This window comes from Seriola dumerili, unplaced genomic scaffold (genome assembly GCF_002260705.1).
Source record: "Seriola dumerili isolate Sdu_G_001 unplaced genomic scaffold, Sdu_1.0 BDQW01000025.1, whole genome shotgun sequence".
Classification (NCBI taxonomy): domain Eukaryota; kingdom Metazoa; phylum Chordata; class Actinopteri; order Carangiformes; family Carangidae; genus Seriola; species Seriola dumerili.
Window position 1 is genome coordinate 5,267,868 of NW_019174280.1, and position 25,297 is coordinate 5,293,164.

The window sequence follows — 25,297 nt, forward strand, 5'->3', positions numbered from 1 at the left end:
CTCCTGGCTGCAGAGCAGGGCATTCACAGCCAAAAACCTGTTACCTCTGTTCATCTCCTTCAGTTTACAGACAGTGAAAACAAAAAGCATTTTACTCGAGGAATCATGAGGCAGAATGTGCATGGAGCTGAAAAAGTCCTGACGTCAAACACTAACTCCACTGTGGTTGTAATGTGGTATTATCTGTTAAAAAAAAAGAAAAAAAAAAAGAATGCACAGTCTGTGTTCACTGTTAGTGACAGTGCAGAGAAACCTGGTCCTCCTCTGTGGGAGCTGACAGTACAGTGTCCTGGGTCACGATCCTCCGGTTTATTCCGCTTGTCTTGTTTGTTAGAAAGGGAAACAAAAACTTGAGTACTTCGGTGCACATTCCTGCCGATCCTGCCCTGTTGAGACTCAACAAAGTAGCTCTAAACAGCCCATTCCAAGTGTTTTATTTAGTGTTTTATACGAGGAGAGAAAGGTTTGGAGCGCCAGAGTGCAACTAAGCTGGTTTTATTCCAAACAACCGCCTCTTAGAAACTTTTTAAACTAGCGACTCTCCTTAGTTCCTGCTGGAGTTTATCTGTAGAATGTATTCGCTGGAGGAGAGGAAGCTGTCTCAGCCAGGTGTTTTATTATTGGCCAATATTGTACAGAAAAGCTGATCCCAGATATCCCAGTTTGAGGAGAGGGGAAGAGAAACTCAGGAAACGTCAGAACCAATGAATTATTTTCATTTAGATGAGAATGGGCGTGTTAGAGGTTTGTTTGATGGATGGATGGATGGATGGATGGAGGAGTGATTGAGTGAAGGGAATCTGGCTGTAGTGTACAGTAGATGTGAGCCGGGTGGAGACAGCAGGAAGAACGGGTGGTGAGGACTAGAAGATAGAAAATGATGAAATGTATCAGGGGTGAAGGGTGACAGGTGATTTGATGGCTGAGGTGCCACAGTGGTAACAAGAGGAAGAAAACCTAAAAAAAAATCAAACGCCTTTGCATTTCAGTGAGGTCTTATCCACAGTACCTTCTATATTATTTTGCTCTTTCATATCATATTACACTTTGTTTTTTTTTTTCTAGGATTGCTTTGTAATAATTTGTACAGTTTTGCATGTTATAGATGTAATCATTTTTGTTTTCGGTTTGTTGTTTTACTTGGACTTGCTCCTTTTTGAACGGTTTGGGCGTTTTACTGAGGATAACCCACTACAGGTGATGTAGATTCTTTTTTGCACAAAAAAAAATATTTAAGGTGTAAGGTCAAAACAAAAAATAATGTATGGAACTGGCTGCCACACTTATGTGGAGAACTCATTATATTAACCTGACTCCGATGTATTTCAATAAAGCGGAGGGCTGTTACAAATACACACCCAGTTTGTGTCAGTGTGGTCATTTCTTCTGCCAGAAACATGCCTTTTGTCCGTTCTTTAAAAAAACTTTATTACAAATGAACAACAAAAGTTCAGTTTTTACATCTATACACAAGTTTTGCCACTAGAGGAAATGTTGTTCTAACATTTACAGTAACTATACAAGTAAGGACACATTTTAGCAGGATCACCTATTTAGAATTTGACTAATTTAAGGGCTCTATCTATTCAAACAGTAGAGGTGTGTTCAGACAGAAACGAGCGAAATGGAGACGGAAGTTATTCACAAGCAACGACCGGGTGTGTGTCTGTGTTTGTGTTCAGCTCAGCCTGAACTCACTAAAAACTGTTCTCTCCATCCAGTCTCTCTCCTTCTCTTCACATTTATGTCATAGTTTCATAGAGGACCGGGATACACGCACAAGTTTTGGTTCAAGTCAAAACATTTTCAACTCGTGTCTTCACCTAAATTCGACACTGGGTGAATTTGCATCTGTCCTCTGTAAACAATCACGCGTGTAAAGTTCACCTCTGGTTCCGTCTGAACACAGTCGTAAGGCAGGAGTTTGGATTCAGCTTTGTTCCTGTATTTCAGCCCTTTCATTCAAAATGGTAAACCACAGATTTCAGACATTTTTCCTCTTAACATTACATACATTGTTCCATAGGTGCAATGAAGTACCTCAATATTAAAAACACTTTTTAAAATAAGAGAGAGATCCAGACATCACCATCAGACTATCCATCATTAACTTGACTGAAATCATTTTGAAGTTTTTGGGATCAGCCAGTGGGTCAGGTAAAGCTGAGAGGAAATTTTAAGGCAAAAATCCACACTCGGTTGTTGGTTCCCTAAACGTCTCGCTAATGTGTTGCCTTTCATGTGGAGTTTCAATTCAGGTGTGAAAACATTTGCCTTTATAAATAGAAGTTTAGCAGGTTTAAGTTCCCAGAATTTTAGACATGAAACTGAAAAATAATTGTGATGTCAGAAGCTGAAGAGGTGCAAAAAAGGTAAAAAGTAAAATCTAAAAAAGGTAAATCTTTAAAAAAATACCCTGCTTCCGCCTTCATCAGTGCTAAAAGCACAGACTACAAGAGAAGGCTCGTCATGTCCATTGTTCAAATCCTGTTCACAGTCCTTTATACAAACAAGTACAAGTAGAAACCATCCAGTGCAGTCTGTCAGTGTCACATTTTGTTCCTTACTGGCTCAGTTCAGGTCCAGCAGTGAAGCTTTGTCCACATCAGTACCACAAATTCTCTTGTGGTTTTGTAAACTGGACACAAATCATCTGACCTTCAGTTTTTGGGATCAGCTGGAGGTTCAGGTAAAGCTGAGAGAACATGTTAAGGCATCAGTCCATGCTCCATCCTTACTCTGGCTGATGTAGCCCTTGTCCAGCTAAACTTCATCTGGATCCTCGCACATTCTTCATCCTTCAAGAAAAGGACAGAGAGTCATCCTCTTCACGAGTCTCCAGGAGAGGAGGGGATCACAGTTCAGGCTGTCGCTGCGTCCTCCTCCAGGACTCTGTGGATCCCGTTTCCAGGGACACCGAGAACAGCTTGGGTGGCGCTGCTCAGGTCCCTGATGCTGCTGTGCCGCGACTGGCTCTCAAGACGCTGGGTGGAGCCGTGCCGTGATAGGCTGTCTAGGCGATTGGTGCTGCAGTGCCTGGACTGTGATTGGTCGTTGAGGCGAGGCATGCTGCCGTAGGGCAGTCGGTCATCTGTGGCGCGGAAACTGGAGGCTGTGTATCTGAGGTGGAGAGGAACAACCATCAGCTTCAGGAGTGAGACTTTCTGTGGAGTTATTAAAACGCGTGAAGCTGAAAGCTCACCTGCCGTCTCTGGAGCGGTGCAGGCTGCCGTGGTAACTACTCATCTTGGAGCGTGCGCTGCGAACTGAGCCGGCCCGGCTGGTGCTGCCGCTGGGTGGTTCATCCAGCATGGCCAGGTGGGTGGAGGAGGCGTGGGTGGAGGTCCCCTGGGTGGATGTGCCCCGCGACTTCCTCACGATGGGCGTGTTGGGGTCCCTGAACAGCAGCTGGGCGAAGTCGGGCTCCTGGAGCACCTGTCGGCTCTCGTTGACCATCCCACTGCAGCAGGGGAAGGAGGAGGGGGTGGAGGAGGAGGAGAAGGGGAGTGTAGGGAGGGAGGGCAGGGAGAGACGCAGGAGGGTGGGGAGGGAGAGGGGGAAGGTAGTGGGGTGGTGGGCGTGGTAGAAGAGGATGGAGGAGTGTGTGGAGCAGGCAGTGGGAGAGGGGGTTAATGCTCTGAGTTTGGAGGGGAGGGGAGTGAGTGCAGAGAAGGGCCTGTGTTCACCAACAAGCCACACACATTTACACACACTTACACACACACCAGAGTACCACTACACTCAGACCTCAGTCTAAATCAGAGTACAGTCACAGACACTGGGCTCAGATTCCTCTGTCCGGCTCAAACAGAGCCTTTATGGGGCCTTAAAAAGGCCCTAAAAAAATTTGATTTGGCCAAGACTTTGATATTTTAGTCATAGGTCATAGTACAGTAAGGCATAAAAATGACAAAAATCATCATTATAATAAGGCATAAAACATCATATAGTATAGTAAGTCAGTGGTGGTGTGTGTATGTGCTGGTCTGCCCTCCCCTTTTCTCATACAGGTATTCCAACACAGCTGATCCCTGATCCCAGTCAGGAGCTGGAGCATGAAGGTGGAGTGCAGAGGCTTGTCCAGCGCCAGAGAGCCATTCGACAGCAGTTGAGCTGTCTGTCATCTTGGAGAGCTAAATTAATCCCGTTTAGTGTTCATTTTGGTTCGTCTTGGTTTATAAGTTTTGAGTCACCCAGAGATTGTTCCACTGTTGGTTTTCTGTTATACTTTATTGTGAATAAAAATTCCTTATCATTTGCCAAATCTGTTTCCCTGTATCTGTTCTGTTTGGCCCAGTTTACTATTTCATTTGCTGTTACCTTTCCCCAACCCCTGGACTCTCACTGGGAGTGTAACAGTATAGTAAAATGTCATAGTATGGTAAGGCAACAAAAGTCAAAAAAGTCATAGTATAGTGAGGCATAAAAACACCAAAAAACATCATAGTAGTCATGGTGACATTTTCATGGGATTTTACGACAGAAATTAGACTCATACTTTGATATATCCACCGTTTAACAATTACGTCTGCTAGCAACCTGACTGCTAACCCACAGAAGAAAGAAGCCAGGGTTAGCTTGCTAGTTTAAGCTTGCTAACGTGGTTAAATAACATTATTTGGCATTTTTCTGGTGATGTTAGGTGCCACTGTGATTTTCTCACATGGCATTAGCCTTCAGATAGCCGCCGCCCCCCTTCAGTCAATCTGAAGGGGGGCACCTTTGACTGAAAGTGGTCAACGATGCCAATATGGAGACAGAAGAGATTTGGGTTTTTTAGAAGCTCTGTGTTGAAGTAAAATGTTGTTCTTATATGAAAAGTCAAATTTCTTCATTCCGACAGTATTTTTTTTCTTCTTTCTCATTTCTACGAATTTAAGATTATTGTGTAGTCTCCTTCACTTGTATGTTAACATCAAGTTGTTAATGACAGAACAGTAGATGTAACTACATACAATAATCTGTCTACATAATGCATTTATCATGTTATTGTCATTTTATGTTGCTGTAGGCTGTTTAAAACAGAAGTGTCATTCCCAGCAGTATCTGAGCCTGCAGCCTGCGCAGAGCTGGTACATAAGAATAAGCTTTGAGACTAAAAATCCACTGGACTTTTTTTAAATCTAATTATCACCATAAAGAGATGAAACGCTTTGAATTCTGCTTGAGTTAAAAATACTGGGACAAAACTTATGTAACAAACCTTTTAAAGATGTTTTAAAGATAGTTTGTTACTAAAATATTTAGCGTCATATAATTAAACCAATTCCTATGAAGCTGAGCCAGGGGAGTGTGCAGCCAGACAAAACCTGCAGTGTGATCATCCTGACAACTCAACACATCCTGTTTAGAGTACGTACTCTTTGCGTCTCTTTCCGTGGAAGAAGCTGGCCCACTCAAAGCAGGTCTTCTTACTGCCCACCCAGAACACTGAGGGGATTCCTACGATCAGCATCATCAGGTACTTGATGAGGAACAAGACCAGGTCAGGACGACTGGTGCTCTCCACCTACAGGACACACACACACACACACACACACACACACACACACACACACACACAGAAGATGTAGTTATTGGTTGTGTTGATTGGGACATCACTAAAACCAGAAACATCACTGTGGGTAGGTTTGGTTGATGTGGGAGGAAGAGCTGGAGGTAGAGACAGAATAAGAGAGACTTTGCAGCTAATACACCCACATAAGCCCTGAAGATGTGTGTGTGTGTGTGTGTGTGTGTGTGTGTGTGTGTGTGTGTGTGTGTGTGTGTGTTATGTGACTTGCAGTGGTTGTCAATGACTTCCTATTTCAAATTTCAGATCTTATATTTGCTAATGTCAAAGTAAGAGTCTGCAGCATTATACACACATTACCACAGGTGCATTACCGACCAAAACTAGATATAGAAATACAAACCAAACAGTGTGATAGCTGTACTGCAGTTCCTGTGTGTAAACATCAGCGCGTATGAACTACTAAAGGTTCCCGCCTGCTGACAGTGTGTTGATTCATTCCCAGTGTTAAGTCTTCACACATCATCAGTGACAACAGATGAGCCGCTGGAGGCATAAACACTGCAGCAGCCAAAACAGTCATCCATCTCTGACTCGACTTGTAGCCTCTGTGTTACTGTTTATTTGTGTGAAAAATATCTTCCATCTCTGTCCTGCATTTCCTATCACTTCTCTCTCACGCAATCATTCTATCACAGCAGGGGAGGTTTCTGATGACTGATATTCATAAATATATATATTTGGTATTTTGTGCTGATATTAGTCAGGGTGTTCTCCCCAAAAAACACTGAATGTGATTTCATTCTAATGACTGATTATATACAGGCAATGTAAGACTAAGGTTAAGGCAAATTACAGTGAAAAATATCTTAAATACTTAATAGCTTAAAATATATTTTAAAAAATGCATAAATATGAATGAATATTGTTTCAAAACCATAACCATAAATTCAAACAGATTTTTCAGTCACAGTCTCACTACACTGCTGCTCTCTGCCATAGCAACAACATTTCAGCTGGCATGCAGAGACCCACAGTCTCCTACTCTCTCTCTCTCTCACACACACACACACACACACACACACACACACACACACACACACACACACACACACACACACACACACACACGTTCACTCATGCAGTCACACACAGATGTAGTCATGATGGCCTCATTATGAGTGGGCCAGAGAGCCCCAAGGCTCAGCCATCCACAGATACACTCATTATAGCATAGAGATAAGAGGCTGGATGACTACAGCCAACGTCCTTATTACAGACTGTATGTCAGCGACCACATCGACACAGCAGCTTCCAGCTGCAGGATCAGATTCACAGGCCCAAACAGTTGGATGTGGTTTATGCAGCTACGCCTAAAATTAGTTGTAGGAGTGAAAACACAGCCTTCTGGACCAATCTCATGAGGTTTGTGTCAGTTATCAACCTGTGTGTGTGTGTGTGTGTGTGTGTGTGTGTGTGTGTGGAAGGGCGCATCACTCAGGATCTGTTCATCAGAGGAGAGGTCTGAGCCTCAGGGAAGGCTTTTAAGATAAATATAGTAAGGCACTTTGAGTCTAAGCTATCTATTGATGCATGTTATGGACTTTATGTGTGTATGAATATAAATGTGAGCTTTCATGAACACAGTAAGGTTGGGGGTGGGATGGGAAGCTGAATCTTGATGTGATTGTAGTCTCTACAGTGCACTGCTGTATCATGTCTAGCAGAACAGAGCTCAGCTGTGCACAACATGCAGAGTGTGTTCAGATCTGCTGGAACTATGATGTGGGGCAGCTTGACCCTAACGACCCCGTCCTCTCCCCGTAGAAACACACTGGATTATTGCACTGCTCTTACACAATGCAGTGTTTACGTGACAGATTAAGAGCAGGACTCTGCAGCACAATGCATCTGATCTTAGTCCAGTGCTCTTGCGTTTCTTCCCACAGCTGCAGCTCTGTACTAAACAACACAGGCAAATATCAGGTTGGTAACGACTGAGGTCATTTCTACAGGTAAAATTAGTTCAACTGTGTCTAGTGCTGCAAAGAAATGAAGATAAATCAATAAATCAGCCATTTCACAACTAGTTCAAACATTAACAGTTAAGTCAGTGCTGCAGTGGCGGAGATCCAGATTAAGTCAGAAAATACCAGAGGCAATTCAATAATGAATACTTCTGCTACAGAATACTGGACTTGTCAAAACAACACATAAACAGTCTGCATCACTGCACACCTACAACCCTCCTTTACTCTGCTCTACCACAATCAAGATCCACTTTGAACATGGAGGGGTAACAGCGGATGTGCAAAGGCAGTGGCTCACATGGGAGGTGATACCTGGCTGCAAGGAGCAGAGAACAACAGATAAAGAGAGCTGTTTGAATTATTAACAGCTCTATGAGATGAGCTGCAGCATGTGTACTGATGCTGGAGGCTACCGCAGCTCTGTGAAGCAACTCGGCTACTGAAGACAACGAGTGAGTGTGTGTACGTGTACGTGTACGTGTACGTGTGCGTGTGCGTGTGCTTGTGCGTGTACCATGGCTTATGTTGGAAAGTGACTGTGTTTACATTCACACAGTATCTGGTCATATTTGGGACACACAGTCTCACTGAGTATCTGCTCTGTAATGTCTCTGTATGCAAACACATCTGGCAGTTATCAGCTCTCTCCAGCTGTTACCTCCTGCTCCGTTTTCTAGCTTCTTTGCAAACGTCCCAGTTGTACATTTAATGAAGAAGAACATCTGTGAAAACTTGAAAACTGTCAATGAATGAATGCTTCAGTATCTCAGCTACCATCAGTACCTGGATTCTGAAATAATCATTCATCTGGGTTTTCTGGATTATAGGATATTACTCTTACATACAGCCTCATCAAGATTTAGCGTTGCAATAATTAAAAGCACACCAATGTCCTGTTTTCATGCGTAAACACTAAGTGTAATGTGTACATTTGTGTGCCAACAAATTAAAATCTGCTGTATTCATTGTAAAGAAGAGGGTAAGATATGATGACACCACCAGATGACGGAATATGCAGGCAGGCAAGCTTAGCCATTATTATCCTGTAACAATGAAACTATCAATATACTGCAGATGTTCAACTTAGAAGGAAAGCATTTTAAGGAATACCGCAACATGATTTATGTTAAAATACAATGCTCTGCTCCTTTAATAATATCAGAGTCAGATATATCACCTGGTAGGGGCAGGGGATGTGGTAGTCTCTACACCTCTCCTGCACCCAGGTGGTCTCCCAGATAGCTCTGTAGCTGTTCTCGTACAGGTAGCAGGCCAGAACGGTCAGCAGGGGGACCAGGTAGAGCACGGAGAACACACCGATACGAATCATGAACTTGACCAGTTTCTCCTGGTTCTCCTTCTCCAATGGGATTTCCATGCGGACTCTGTTTAGTGCTGCTATGCCTGCCAGGAGCAACGCCACACCAACCTGCGACGACATGTGTGAGGGACGAGGTTAAACATCAGAACTGACAGTTTGTTTCTGTTAGTGAACATGTTATTATTCTGTTTATTCAGAAAGTAAAATGTAGAGAGGAAAGTGTGTCTACAGTTTACTCTATAATACTCTTTCTCACCACTACGTCCAGTCCCAGTGGGACCAGCAGGAACCAACGCAGTGCCGTCAAGTTGTAGAGTCCAACAAAGCAAACACCACTGACACTGTCTCCCTCAATCTTGTTCATGGCGAGCAGAGTGACGGTAAGGACACCAGGGATGCCCCAAGCACAGGCATGGAAGAGGAGAGCCTTCTTCTCTATGGCCTCACTGCCCCACTTGGGAACAGCAGCCAGGAACCAGGTGATGGTCAGAATGACCCACCAGACGCTGCCAGCCATGGTGAAGAAATACAGCACCATGAAGAGGAGAGTGCAGGCCTGGGACAGACAGAAAACAAAACCAAGATGTGAGATTATCATCAGTGTGTAGGCAGTAGAAAACCAGACAAGAATACAAAGAACAGGACAGACTTTCTGACCTTATTATGGGAGCCTTGAGTCACCGTTGAAGCCCTAAACCTCCCAGGACTTGCTGCATTACAGGCAACTTTGTCCTCCAACAAAAACCCCAAGAAGAACACCAGGGACACCATCATGTAGCACACGGCGTAAAATATGATCGGGCGCTCTGGGTAGCGGAATCGTGACACGTCGATGAGAAAAGTCAGGAAGGTGAAAAGAGTGGCAGACAAGCAGACGATGGACACCACTCCAATGAAGTAGCGGGCGAACATCAGCTCCTCCCGTGTGAAATACATGTTAGGACAAGGAGGCGAACAGTCTCGAACCCCCATGAAAGAGTAGCCGAGCTCAGGGTCGATCTTGAGTTCACGAGGACACCAGAAGCCGTAGTCTCTCTGGACGGAGATGGGGGATTCGGTTGTGTCTGAGCTGGACAGGAGGTCTACAGGACGGGGGTAGGACTCATCGCAGTCTGGGAACCTGGGAGGAGAGGATGATGATGATGATGATGATGATGATGATGTTGACCTCAGGGTAATTACAGCTGTTCAGCCTTTAACAACAGATTACACACACTGCCAGCATGATATTACTGCCAACGAGCTTCAAAAGTGATCTGTAGCTTTTTAGATTAATGAATCCATTTTGTACCTTCCAGGCACCAGGTGATTACATGTCACATCAGTGCAGAAGAAAGGAGGAGAAATTCAACTTGCAAAGACTTGAAACTTGTCTCAGACATATTACTCATTCTAATGAGCAATTACTTACTTTACTTTTTTCAAAGATACATTATCATTGAGTTGTCAAGAAACTGAATTCATGTATTTTAAGTTGCCTTTTGGTATTTTTGTCATTATTAAAAATACACAAATAGTATAAAAAGCAGAAAGTAAATGAGAACAGAGAGATGGGGGATGACATGAAACTGTTGCCAGCCAGACTTGAACCAGCAATGTTGCACTTTTTTAACCTCATTTCTAAATGTGGTCTGAAATTTCATAATGTTCATTGTTTTTTGTTGTTATTTATCTCTTTATTTATTCTTTATTAATTATTTCATTAATTTCTTTTTATATCTTTTGTTCTATGTAAAGTTATTAGTCAGTTTTAATTTACAACCTTCTTGGTTTGTCATTTCAGGGTAAGTAATTGTTGGCTAATTGTTGTGTGGTCATAAATTGTATGCATTTCTGTGTTATCAGTTGCCTGGCATTGAGTTAAGAGGAAAAACATCTTGTAAAATCTTTACCCGTTCTCTTCCTGTCTGACATTTAATTTTCTTTTTTTTTTTTTTTTTTAAGACAAAAAAACTTTACAAATCACATTTATTCACCGTTTGTCTTCCAGGTTTCATTTGTAACAACTCGTGCCTGCTATGTTGTTTTTGGTAAAATTGTTTTAAGTGATGAAATACTGTGTTGGACGTGTCTGTGCACTGTGATGTGTTTGATGTGCAGCTGACTGAATCAATTATCTGGCCACAAAACTAGTTTCCTCTCTGGGAAAAGAAAGTTCCAAATAAATGGACAGTGGAGTCCACAAGTCTGAGACCACTTTCCCAATATGGGAATGTGGTCTCAGACTTGTGGACTCCACTGTATTTAAGGCAGCCAAATCTCCTACTCCACTCTCCAGCTTCTGATTAGCACATAAACACAAAACACAGATCACTTCTCAGCTGCAATCCAACAATATCATAAAAGTTAAATGTTCCATTTGATTGATTACCTGGTTCTAACAAGTTATATGTCTACAAACAGATTTTTATTTAGAGGTTATACAGCACTTTATTGGTGTGACTCAACTCATTCTGATCAGATTAATGAGTTTGATTTTTTTCTCACCACCACATATGACCAATAGAAACATGGTATTCTTCTAAGCCTCTTCTGCTGTGTGGTCTCGAAAATCAATTTTTTTTTTACTTGCTTGCTGATCTAATGCTGTATTATTACTCGTCCCAAAAAAGGAAAATCTTCTTAAATTACTAATGCAGCAGGGTTGTTCCTGCCAAAATAAATCCAGGGGAAAAGAATTATTACTGTTGTAACAACCTGTTGCAGTCCATCTCCTCCGGCCAGCTGACGCCAAACATGTCCATTAGTTTGTAGCAGTCGCTCTTAGCCTGCAGACAGAGGCGGCGACAGGGCAGAGTCATTCGCCCGTACTCTGTACACACCGGAGCGTAGAGTGCGCAAAGGAACATCCTGAGCTCCGGAGAGCACTGCAGGTTCACCATGGGATGGAACGGCTGCAGGCAGAGAGAAAGACACAGAGACACTATTTTAGTCTATGAACACATCAAACAGCAGCACAAAATTATGCATCTTTTTTTTTTATTTGAAACAGTTTTGGAAGAACACAGTGTTACTCCAGCCCAACACAATGTGAGCCAAAGAGGAGCTCAAAGGGATCAGTGGAGCATGTCGTCTGACAGTTTATGGAGATGAGTCCATAAAAACAACTCTGGCCCCTTTCCTAATAATCCCCTCCACCCCAATAATTTCAGATCCCCCTCCCTCCACCTCCGCTCTCTTCCTTCCCTCCAAGCTCTACATAGGAGGAGCACTACAAGCTGGCCAACACACACACACACACACACACACACACACACACACACACGGCTGCTTCTGCTGCTGACAGGGTCTTTGTGTTACAGGGAGGACCACGCTGTGACTGACTGACACACTGTAGTAACATGCATACACTCACACACACACACACACACATAAGCCAAAGTACCAAGGGAAGTATATTATTTACATGCTAACACACCCACGCACCAGCACAATAATGGTCCCACATATATAAACTGAGCCAAGAGGCGGTGTGAGTGCAGGAAGCATCTATGGGGCACGTTGTTAATATGCAAATAGCTGAGGGAGAGTGGGAGTGTGTGTCTGTGTGTGTGGGAAAGCATATATATAAATCTGTGTATCCAAGAGTGTATGGTTATATGTCTCTGTATGCATGAATTTGCATATACCTCTGCGTCGGTGTGTGTGTGTTACAGAAAGGCCTCCAGCCACACCCAAGTCAGTCAGACAAACGTTACCCGTCCTCCCCCAAAATTTAAAGACAGAGGTCTGTATGACAGACAGGGACAGGGAGGGGGATGGGGAAGGGAAGGGAGGGGAGGGGAGGGGTGAGGGGTGAGAAGAGGACAGGCAGGGGGCAATTTGTCTCTGTATTTGTTAGAGGGGTGGATATTAAAGAGGAAAGGTCAGTGTGGTTTAAAAATGTTCAACATTTAGCTTCTTCAGTGTAAAGTAAATGGAGAGAAGGATATTTACACTTTTAACTGATGTTTGTTGGAGAAAGTATATTGGCGAAATCCCTAAATTCTGGCCCAATAAACTTAGTCCTCTGTATATATGTTTCATGACACTTAAAGAGAGCTATTGTTGAACTAATGAGGCCATTTTGCCACATTCAAAAGCTGCTACACTGACAGAATCAAAGGGGGAGCAGCTGGGCTACACATTGTAGTTTATATAAAGCTGAGTCTACACAGATCACTGAGTGTTTTTTCTTTCCTGCCCCAAATGTAAGCATGAAAAAATAAAACACATCTGAGTCACATCCCAAGAAATCTCAAGATTGGATTCTTAAAAAAAAAAAAAAAAAAGAAACATGAAACGAAACTTAGAGCAGCCTTAAAAATGAAAATAAAAATGCGGCATCTGGCTAAGAATGCAGAAATAAATTATTTTAGCGATGATCTGATCTTAATTATTTGCTTCCTTAACTTCAATCAGATTTGAACAGACAATTGCAAGATGTCCCCACCATATGTCTACAACATCGGTACATATCCTTCTCCTGACAGCATGTTCGCTTGCCACCCACATGTGATGTCTTTATGTAAAAAGGATTATAATGGGTGTTAGGCTTGGCCCTCAAAGCACAAAGCACCCACATCCATGCAGCTTTTGTCATTGCCTTGTTCATATCACTTTTTTCTGGCAAGAGGATGTTCAGCTGCCGTGGAAGAGACAGAAAGTGATCGTGACACAGACAGGCGGTGCTCAGACTGGTTAGTCACGTCCACTGTGAGGGATCAGGGATGGGTGGGTGTTGACAAGGATTTATGATTACACTTAGAAACCACCACGAGTATTCATATCGCTATCTAATGTGCAGGGGATCAATTTTGCTGACTTACACGCCTGTCATAACTGAGATTAATCAACTATTCGATCGTGTAATTTCTCTACAAATGGAGTCATCACGTTTCACTGGGCACCACTGTAAGATGACACAATGACATGAGCACGCTCTGAGCCACAATTATCTGTGAAGCATAAAAACAACTGCTATGAGAGTGATCCACCTTGAGCTGGGTCTATTACCGCAGATGGACACCATCAATCACTCTGTACTGTTTAATGTCTTCCAACTGTATAGACAGCCTTCCCTGCAACAACACAGTCTGACCTTTGAGTGATTTTTCTTATCACTGGATTTCACATTTATCCCAAATGTCAAAATTTAAAGGGGAAAAAGTAGCTATTTTTCTTTTTTACAATAACTCACAAAACTGTGACTACTGGTGACTACCTCCAGTTTTACTAGGGTTGCTGGAAACAGATATTCTTTACATTGATCTTAAAACATTCCAAAACCCGAAGCTGTTCAGTTTAATATAGAAAATAAAGAAAAGTGGCAAATATTCACATTTGAGGAGATGGAAACATTTTGGCTTTTCTGCTTAAAAAAATGACAAAAGATGAATCAATTATTATTTTTAAAAATCCTGATTAATTTTCTGTCAATCAACTAATCATAAAATAATCCATATAATGATCCATCAGTCATTTACCAAGTGATGTAAAAGAATAGTTTACAAAACCCATACAAACTTCATGAAAGCATAGTGGAGCATAGTGAAACACTAAAAAAAACCTCCTAACAGCATAAGCAGAGAGTCACCACAGCCAAACAGACCAAGAACACACTTGAGCACTTACGCAAACTTCATTAACACAGACAGACGCCGGTAGGATGCTGTGAATTCACACACTCTGCAGCACTTGATACAACTTTTATAAAGACACCATTCACAATAATGACACCTTTTTAAATAAAATACCTTCAGACTATCACATTACAGATACAGTCACGCAGAACAAGGTCAAAGAAACGGAGAGAAAGGAAACTGGAGTATGTTGTTAGACAGTCTCTGGAGAAGTAACACAAAAGCAAACAATCCTGTAGTTCACTCCACCCTGCCAGCAGTGTGAAAACGGTGCTACTGTACTGATCATCCTCGCTGTGACTCCGTTTGCAAACTGTTGCCAGCGTGTATTCCTGTGACATCTATGACTTCATCTGTAGTGCTCTGTCAGCGTGGGTTAACCACTCAAACATGATCTAATGCAGCTAAAGTGAGCTTGCATCTTTGCTCTTCTACTCCGTTTTGATTCCCGCAGGCTACTGATATGCTCCATAGAACACAATGTACTGCACTGTACTGGACTACAAACTGAGCTGCCACAGGAAATGGTTGAATAAATATATAGGCTACAAGAAGTGATTCTCTACTACGGGGGGAAAAAAAGCTCAGCTTCACTTCATATTCATGCCTCTTCCTATTCATCATACTTCCCATTTTTCTATTTATATACTCCTCCATTATCCATCCATCCCTCTCCCAACCCTCCTCCATCTCTTCAGTATCTCCATTCAGCCATTTTATGACAGTCAACCCATCATGGGAGCCAGTGTGGGCAGGACTGAACTAGTGCTGGATGGGTCATATGGCTGGTTGCTGCTTTACCCACATAGTCAGCAGCCCAAACAATTTCAAACACCAACATCTTGAGGCCCCGCGGAGGCTCTGCACTCTCTACAGGGACGCCATGTTAATGGCCACACTAGAAACAGCTGGTGAACCACTGGTCCGATGAATGGCCAGGGGTTTGTCATGGCGCTTTCCACCCCAGAGCCAGGCGTGTAAGGAGAATCAAGCGTGTAATACACAACTCTGTCGAATGGTGCGGGGCCTGGGGGGGCGGTATGCTAATGTAATTTCAGCTTCGATCCTGCTGCTACAGTCATTACGTATTCATGGGAGTTTGTTAGGGGATTTTTGATCTCTGAAAATGTGGAATAATATGCCACTCTGGAAATAGCAGGCTCACACACAGTCTGACATGCCAGTTAGAGAAGCAGTGGATTCTGGGGCTGCAAAAGAAGGCCAACAAACATTCCACTCAGGGGGGTAAATGTAGCTGTAAGTGCTGGTTTGTTTTGCCATATTTAAGAATATATTAATTGAAATTTAAACCTAAGTGTTTTTCAAAATAGGAAATGGACAGATTCTGTATTCTGTATAATGTTTCCCGATAGCTCTGACAGCTTAAATGTTTAAAATACATAAAACCAAGTATCTGACTAACTGATGCAGTACAAGATATAGCATAAGGGACAAAAGAAAAACACTAGTTAATGACACAAAAGTCAGGACATGTGAAAGACAAAACTGAACAAAAATGAACAACAGCAAAACCAAAGTCAGACCCCACACTCACTGAACAAGAGAGGACTCTTCTAACAGAGAGCTGCGTTCCACTGTCATGTCATTGCAACAGAAATCAAAAGAAGAAACAAGAAATTGGCACATTTATCTTGATTAAAAATAAATGTAGCAATTAACTCTTTTTAATTAATCAATATATAATTTTCCTTCAGACTCATTCAGTAAATTTAAGTCACTAAAAGATCCAAAATGTTGGTAATTTGATGAAGTTTGTTGAATATCCAACGATTTATGTTTTTTCTATTTTATTCTCTTTCTATTTTTTCTCAGCAGACATTTTGCTTTGTGACAGCAGGAGAAGCAAAGGTTTTACAAATGACATTAACAATGGCTCTATTCTATTCAAGTGTCCCGGTAACTCATGACAGTGTGACAATGAGCCAACGCAATACTAGGATCCTGAAACTATCACCTGTGATTAAATGACAAAAAGCAGAGACTGAAAACCACTGTTTTGAGTTTAGTGAATAAACTAATTACTGAAATCTTTCACAAACGAGGAAATGAGGAAAAAAAAGTATGGAATATTATTTCAAGTGATTATACATGCAATTCAATCTGGTGAACGTACAATTTGTGAATTTGCATATTTCTGCACATTTCTGTAAAGCAAAAACCTCTAATCTTTGAAGAACTAGGCCACAGCCTTGACCTTAGTTTCACCTCCATGCAGTTTTGAGATTACCCAGCATCAAGACTGTCATGATATTAATTATTAATATGGCCCAGTCCTATGAAGTGCATCCAAATGTGGCTCTATGTACTTTCCTAACGCTAAAATAATTAGTTTTTAATAAAAGCTCTGAGTCCGCTGTTAAGATGCTGTGACTGATGAATCGCTGACAAAGAAGCCCACCATGGCCAACTGGTCTGTGTTGATCTGTTCTCTTATAAACACCTCCCAGTCACCTCACTTCCCATCATCCCCCTTTCCTCCCTCAGCCCCTTTCCCTCCTGCATTTACTCTCCCTCTCTCCCCCCTTTATCCTACTCTGCTGCCATTCCAATTCTCCAAATTTCCCAGCTCAGCGCCATGGCGACGAGTGATGCATCACCAGGGAGGAGGAGGAGGAGGAGGAAGAGGGAGGAGAGCAGGGTTCGAGGAGGTCAGGGTGCGGGGCGGAGGGGACCACCTCCCGGGAGGCAAGAAAGCCTCTGCTCCCTTTGTTAACAGCACAATTGGGACTGTTTCCTGGGCAACGGGTGAGCCCTGCGTAGGGGGAGGGGGAGGACAAAAGAGATGGGTGAGGGAGGGGGTTGAAAGGGTGGAGGAGAGAGAGAGAGAGGAGGGATGGGTCGACAGAGTCAGCCGTGTCATTCACCGCTGAGAAAGTGTTTGAAAAACCTTGTGCTCTGACAGTGTGTAATGTCCACACACACACACACACACACACACACACACACACACACACACACACACACACACACACACACACAGACACACACAGACACACACAGACAGAGCAAGGTTGTTGTGGACCAGCGACTTGCTCTCTGGATGTGCTTCTCATTCACTCCTCAGCCAATAAACACGGTGTTGGACATTAAATAAAACAACAGGCTCTTTTATAGCCTGGGTCACGCTGGGTAGGATTTATCAGACCATGTTGTGTCTGCATGAGTGTGTGTGAGTGTGTGTGCTTAGCTGGGATACATCTTTACTAGCCAACACAATAAGCAAGTTAAATGGTGCACTTTTTAGTTCACTGCAGCTAGTTTTAACAGACTTGCAGCCATCACACAGCTTTATCAGGATTTTCGAGAAACTCACACACACACACACACACACACAAACACACACACACACACACACACACACACACACACACACACACACAAACAAACACACACACCTCTCCTTTACAAATCCATTCACACAGCATGGGTGTAGGATCTAGGTTATTCCAAACAGCAGATGTAACATGACACAGTTTATCTGTAAACCTGAGACAAGAGGTTGAGTTAACAACCTGAAAGAAGGAGGAAATGAGTGGAAGTGGGACTGAGCAGACTATTGATTAGTCTTTGTGTCACTGCACACCCTTCACACAAAACAAAGCGAGACAAATAACGTGATAAGCTGAAATCAAGATGAGCAAGAAACAGGCAGAGTAACCTAGTCATAATCTTAGATTCCCATAATAGTCACTAAGACCTCTCTCTGAATTTCCCCTCGACAACGTTCATGTGACTTTTTTATCTTGCAGCCATTAAAAATGATTTGCTGCCTTGGCTCTGACTTCCTGTAAACACACCCTCTTATCAAATCTAATTCAATTTACATCTTCAGTTGGCATTGGCCCGGCTTCTCCTATCTGTCCTTGAAGAAACGATCAAGCAATCCTTGCTCTCATTTCCTTTACCATGACAGTCACATGACTCTGACCTTTCTGAAAACCACCTCCATCAGCCAAGTCTCTCCTTTTTTTTCCTGCAAAACATCCGAGAAGCATATCAAATGAAAAAAGGGAGTCAATGTTCCGTTCCACATCTGGAATGTTTTGGCTATTGCAAGATATTTATAACGGTGTGTTTTGGTTCAAGACTAAAGAAACAGTTTCTACACTCTGTAGCAGTCATCTGCTACGGTAACTGTATAATAAAGCAAAAGGCCACAATACAAATTTAACAATAACAATTAATATTTTTTGCTGCAATGATTCTTTCAAAATTTATTTATTATTTAAATATTTAGTTCTCTGGAAATCTAGTAAATCTGTAAGGATAATGTGGTTTGCAGAACATTTCTCAATCACCAAAAATCTGTTATTACACAAACAGCAAACCTGAACCAGATGAAAAACAGTAATGTTAACATCACTAGACAGTAGTTTTAGAAATATTAAGACGAATCCAAAGCCGAGGACGCTGCCATACACTCATCCAGTAGCTACACTGTGCATCCATCTCTAAAGAAGGGGATTTTAGCCTTTTCTTTTTTTTCTTTTTATAATGCCAGTCAAATCTGCTACGCTCCCACTTATCTTATGAGTGTGGCACAGTATCATTGTGGCACAGAAATAGCCGATTCCCAGCCCCGGGGCCGCTGTCCCACTTCAGCTGTGAGGTCATTCTACGGTCAGCGATGACTGACTAAGCGAGGATGAGCACCGAAACAGAAAATCCTGTTTTTAGAAATCACCTTGTTTGTGGTGTCTACTGCTCAGACAGCCACAGAAAATGTATCAGTGCAAAACCTAAAACAAAGCTGTTTTTTTATCCCTATTAATGTGCACATTTCTGATTCAGCAGTCATCTGTTACTGCACTAAGGCCAAACTAAGACAAAAACATTACAAAGTTTACAATCACTAGACAGTAGGTTTAGAAGTTTTTATCTCAGAAGACAAAGAAAATGTGAAAGTTTACGACAATATGATATAAATTCTGTCCACTTTCCCAAAAACAAAAACCTTGAAAAAACCTTGAAAAGCAAGACATGAAGAAAGAAATCCAGAGAGACACCGCTTCAGGGGGGTTTAGACAAAAACTGCAAGAACGGCAGGCGTTGGTTCTCGTCCAACTCCCTGGTTCTCCACGGTGCAGGGCATTCATCATTATTATCATGGCTATTCAGCGGAGATAATTCCCTTTAAAATCAACTGTCAATTCTCATTTGGCTGCCCTCAACATCTTATAGGCTTTGAATTCTCCCATGAACTGGATCTAGGGCAAGTTATCTGGAAAACAAGAGCCAAACAGAAGCGCAGTCTGCGTTATTTGGAGCCTATTTGGTGTCCATGTGTTTTCCAACGAGCATTTCTGAGCACTAAAAGAGACTTAATTGTGGATCCATGACCAATCAAAGTGAACACCGTCTAAAGCAGAAGTGCTTCTCTCTGTTCACTGCAACCCACACATTGTGATGAGGTGTGAAAAGCGAACCTGGCCTCAAAACAACACTGCACTGGGTTAATGACAGCTTGGTTGAAACCACATACACCAATTGAATCTGCATATTAATATCCATCAAAAATCACACTATGGAGATCTTAAACAGACATGGCAGAGTGAGTAAACCCAGGCGATGAGAGGGAATATTTCAGCAGTGACAAAAGAGAACACAGTGCGAGTATGAGCAGACAGAAAGAAAGGAGAGGTGGAGGGTGTTTGCATCTTTTTCAAATGTGAGTGCAGCTGTGGTGTGGTGCGATTTTGATGTGATGCTGCATGCTCCCAGTCGGGCAGGGCATGTTCAGAGGTTACATAACCCTGGATTTTCGTGCCAAACAGCTCCTCCCACTCTCCATCTCTCTCTCTCTCACTCAATGTGTACTCAATGCTGAGCACTGCACAGTGGAGAGGGCACAGATGGTCGGCAGGGCTCCACACATCAACATCCTCGCTGTGCCATGGCAGGGCGGGGCGCGGTCAAAGGGTAAAAGTAATAGAGGGAACAGGAGCCAATGGGAGCCTGATGCTGAGGATGGATAAACGGAGATAAATATAGACGGATGGATTGATATGCACACACAGACAGGCAGATAGTTCAGCCAACAGAGCATCCAATCTAATGTTTTGGCGCAGTCTGGCCAGTAATTGCTCGATAGATTGAGCTTCCGGAGAGATCAGCCTACATAAAGGATGGGATTAACTTAACGAGGTGATGCATCTGCTCCATGATTGTGTTTAAATGCCTAACTCGACATTTCAGAGAGGATAACACAGCTACAACAGTTAGACGCTGTGGCTGGTAATCTATAGATTATCTAAGAAGTGGAAACAATAAAACATGGACTAAACACTGCAATCTGTGCTTTAATCCATCAGATGAAACAAACTGAAACAAAGTTTGGTATCCTCCCTCCCAGACTGAGTTGACAAACTGTTCCAAAGCCTGTTATGTAAAATGGGTTTGGTGCACAACAACTGATGCATAGAGTCACTACACGTTGTGATAAATCGCTCTGCCCGTCAACACGCCAGATGTGCGGCCAGTAACCGTTTTAGGACAACACGCCCTGTTAAATCAGAGGAGTTTAATAATGTACTGTTCTAGTGGCCCCCAGGGACAAATATTAAAACTTAATTTTCTGCTTAATGTTTTGGTAATACACTCCCAGTCCCCGGAGCTAGCAGAGCCAAATTAAAGTAGGCTAGCACTTTGATATTACCAACTCTCAGCACATACCCAGTTAGCCGTGGTGATAGCTATCTAGGCTGCTGATGACCATAGGGCAGGCAGCACAGCAGACACACTGAACCACTTATTCAACATGTGAGGAAGACTAATTACTTCACAATCACAATCACTAATCACATTCACAAACCCCTGTCTTGACCTGTGTAATATAAACAGCATATGAGTGTGTCTGCAGATGTCTATTTTACTCGTGTACAGCCACAACAACTTTACATTACAACATTACAATAGAGAAAAGGAGTGAAGGGATCAGGAAAAAAACAAACAGTAAAGGTCAGACACAGAAAGGAGGTAGAAGGGAGAGGGAAAAAGAAAAGAAAAGGTCAACTTAAAAGGAGAGAGAGAGAGAGAGAGAGAGAGAGAGAGAGAGAGAGAGAGAGAGAGAGAGAAGTGGAAGAGAAGATAATACGTCATTTTAAAAGGAAAAATCCAGTTTATTTCAACCTGCCATACTTCCAATACATGTGGCTCTTGTGGCTCTATGGCTATGACGGACTTGCACAGAACAACATATCTGGGCTGCATGAGCATCCTACATCTTAACAAATAAACATGGTTTTTACATGAATCGTTTCAAATGCTTGTCTCAGTCTGATTGAAGGTAACACACTTAGTACCTGTCTGGAATGGCCATTATCACTAACTACACTGAGATTTGCAATTGCAAACGTAGAATGACTGACACCTTTGAATAAAATTTGAATGACTTTAAAAAACAATGGTGATATGTATATTTTACATATGAACTAAAATATGATTTATTGTAGATAAAACTACTACTTTGTTCAGGTGCAAGTAACACAATTCCATAAATTTAAGCGGTAGTAGGCTAAAATGAATATACACCAGATATTTGTACATATCAAATATCTGTTAGTCATGTTCAATTCAAGGTTCCTGATTTGGCAGTTTTACTTGAAAAGCCATTTATGGCTTTTCAAAATTGTTGCAAATTCATTTTTTGTCTATTAACTAAAAGACATAATTGTTTCAACTCTAGAAGAGCCAGAAGCTCAGAGAAGGTCAGCAACAGGGACAAAGTGGAGAGAGAACTGGAGAGAACAATTCATGAGAAAAGGTAACGGTATTTCACATATAAACCTTATTATCCCAATTTGTTTTTCAGGTTTTTGGAGGAATTACAACAGCTTTTGAATAACACACTACAATTTTGGTCCTGGTAGGCAATAATATGAAAATCGCACAAAATAGAAAGGAAGAGGCAATGTAATAGAGATGAAAAAAAAATTAAATCGCTCAAAATTTTATTAACAGGAATTTAACAAATTACCTTAGACAGGTAGAAGCCCATTTAATATGGGTTATTACCCATTTGTGGCCTCAATCCAAATAATAGTAGAAGAGGTAACAAATAATACATACAAATAGGTTAAAATTTTTTTTAGATTGTTTTAGTAATCTTCACCTCTAAGCTGTTACCATCACTAGGTCAAAACCCCTGCAATTATATTTTATTTTCCTTTCAATAAATTGTAAATTTTAAATCAAATCGTTTTTTTGTATATTACTATAATAAAATTGCAATGTATCTGCTGAATAGGTGGGGTGGATCACAAAGCTGCTAATACACCTCAAACAATTTCATATGCCCATGTTTCCCTGTAGTCTAATCATTTTTCAAAAGGTTTTCAAACCCTTAAGTGTCTATAACAGATTTCTCTTCCTTAAAATTCAGTACTGATTATCAGCACAAATTATCAGCAAATATCTGCACTGCCCCTCACAATCTGACAAATAACCTGATGTCTGAATAAAGGTTGTTACATATGCACATGTCAGCAGTGTACTGTACCTCCATGGCGAGAGCTGCGGTTTGCTGGTCGTAATGGTTCAGTATGTTGGGCATGAAGGTGGAGTTGTAGGGCAGCCCCTGACACATGCGCAGGGTGATGGGCTCACAGGTGAACAGGCTGTGGCTCCCTGCCGCCGCATCCATGGGGATGGCAACACACACGGTCAGCATGGACACCGACAGCACCCATAGGAGATCCATGACTGATCCGTGCAGAAGGGGAGAAGAATGATCCAGGGGACGGCTGGTTAGGACGATGGGGTGAGCCCCGTTAGCATCTGGCTCATTCACCAGGAAGAGTAAATCACAAGGCTCAAGGACTGTCTAGTAGTCTCTTCCTCCTCTTCAGATCACAGAGAAGCAGTCTGGATTGGGCAGCACAATCCATCACGGCCATGATTGAAGCTGGCTGCATCCATCACTGTGGTGATTCCGGCAGGAGTGTGTCATAAAACCTCCATCACCTGAGAGATGCTGTGGTCCTTTAAGATGCCTCACTGTGACCGAATGGCTCACACTCCTCCCTCTCCTGCCTCGAAGGACAGCGATGATGTTGCCGAGAAATATTGATGACAACCACAGATTGAAATGATGTTCAGTCTAAAACCTGAAAAATAAAACCGCAAAATTTAAAATATATACATTTCTTCAAATGCTATAAGCTCAAAATTAGTAGTTTTTGCTATATCTGTAAAGGCAAACCAAAAATTACCTTCGTTTTACAGGAAAATTAGACAAATTACAGGCTGCATTGGGAAAACACAAAAGACTGTTTCAAGAGGGTTGGTAATTGTTTTTTAGGTCACTAACTGTGGGTTGGGTTATGTGGATGAATTATAACATTAGCAACATTAATTAACAGCAATATATCACAGTCAGAGCTAAAATAAAAATTACTGAAAAAATGATCAAGTACAGTGGAAAGATTCAAATCATTACTATATTTAAACATATATTTTCAGCTTTTTGTTGCAGCTTGTTGAAGTGACTTGTTTTAATTTGTGTTATTATCGCTGTTATTGTTGTAACTGTAGTAGGACTGTAGTAGTGTAATTTGTAGAGTAACTACAGTTGAGAAACAGGTTTTTTAAATTTATCATTATTCATATCATTTACATGCCAGTACACACCCATAACAACCCAATGCATTTCAATGCAGTGACATGCAAAACATCAACATATAATACTTTCTTGTACACTTGTGTCTAGTTAACACAAATGTCAAATAAGCCCAGGTGTATTTTTAAGGTTGTTCATTCTTAAGGCGATATAAGTGCGTCAGTTAGCCTACCTGTGCGCCACTACTAACGGGCTCCTCCTATAGCTCCTAGCTGGGCATTCATAAATTAATTGCTCCTCATAAATGAGAGTGTATCTAACTAACGTTACCGGGAGGCTCGTCACGGTCTTTAGTGTGTCTCTGTCCACTGTAACTGACTCACAGTAGAAAAAATGTTGGATTAAAGCGATAGAAATGTCAAGCAACACAGCGTAGACAAAAGATGACGGTTACTTCATCCTAACTGATACTAACCGTGGCATATGTAACGTAGCCTACTGTGTACCGGTGTTACAGCTCACCGCACAGAGCCGGGCGGCAACGGAGGTGCTTTTTCGTTAGAAACGCACCGGTTATAAACGTAAGAAAAACTGGTTAAATTAACGGCAACTTTACCTGACTGTTGTGCCGAAAATTCACGTGTAGCAACGGGGTTTCCGCCGGTCTTCTACTTGGTAACAATGAGTGAATGTCCCTCTACCAGTACCCTCCTCTCTTCTCCCCCTGTCCTCCTCCTCTGTCCTCCTCCCCCTTTCTCCCTCCTCTCTGTCCAACGTCAAGCCAGTGAGATTCTAAAAATGGCTTCCAATCAAAACCGTCAAATTAAAAGCCTCTTCAACAAAATGAAACGCCTGTCCATGCTTAAAATATGCAGGAAGATAAAGAACATCAAATTTTATCCAGAAAAAACATTAAAGAAACAAACGAAACGAACCCCAGCACAAAACACATTGCTGTGTTTTACTCTTACTATGTCACATACAAATGAAGTGACGTAGTTTTATTTTGTTCTGTATTCCCACCTTTCTCACAGAAATTAAGGTCAGGATTTATTTATATTTATTTATCTTCGACCAACAATTTTAGAGTTATGAATATATAAAAAAAAATGGTAGCAGTTGTGGAAAGTAACTTATTTATGCTACTTTATATATGTACTCCACTAAACTTAAGAAGAAAATATTATACTTTTCACTCCTTTATATTCATTAGTCACTTATAGTTAGTAGTTCTTT

At 41.9% G+C, this 25,297-nt stretch overlaps 1 protein-coding gene across 1 annotated transcript; it reads right to left on the reverse strand.

The window, feature by feature from the left end:
* Positions 1 to 1,469: 1,469 nt before the first annotated feature.
* Positions 1,470 to 24,779, reverse strand: fzd3 (frizzled class receptor 3). The gene is made up of 9 exons (XM_022770459.1): positions 24,678 to 24,779; positions 23,003 to 23,609; positions 11,561 to 11,757; positions 9,521 to 9,983; positions 9,120 to 9,419; positions 8,720 to 8,971; positions 5,361 to 5,509; positions 3,203 to 3,460; positions 1,470 to 3,120 (listed from the first exon to the last, which is right to left on the reverse strand). Exons 2-9 carry the CDS (start codon positions 23,201 to 23,203, stop codon positions 2,862 to 2,864), a joined length of 2,079 nt encoding a protein of 692 aa, XP_022626180.1. The 5' UTR covers positions 23,204 to 23,609; positions 24,678 to 24,779; the 3' UTR covers positions 1,470 to 2,861.
* Positions 24,780 to 25,297: the final 518 nt, after the last annotated feature.

What these genes read in the sequence shown, in the direction of transcription:
- fzd3 (XM_022770459.1), bottom strand. Translation starts at nt 23,203, where the DNA reads ATGGATCTCCTATGGGTGCTGTCGGTGTCCATGCTGACCGTGTGTGTT. An exon ending in CCGCAGCTCTCGCCATGGAG is followed by an intron (nt 11,758 to 23,002) that starts GTACAGTACACT and finishes CTCTGCCTGCAG; the next exon opens with CCGTTCCATCCCATGGTGAA. An exon ending in CTCAAGGCTCCCATAATAAG is followed by an intron (nt 9,420 to 9,520) that starts GTCAGAAAGTCT and finishes TGTCTGTCCCAG; the next exon opens with GCCTGCACTCTCCTCTTCAT.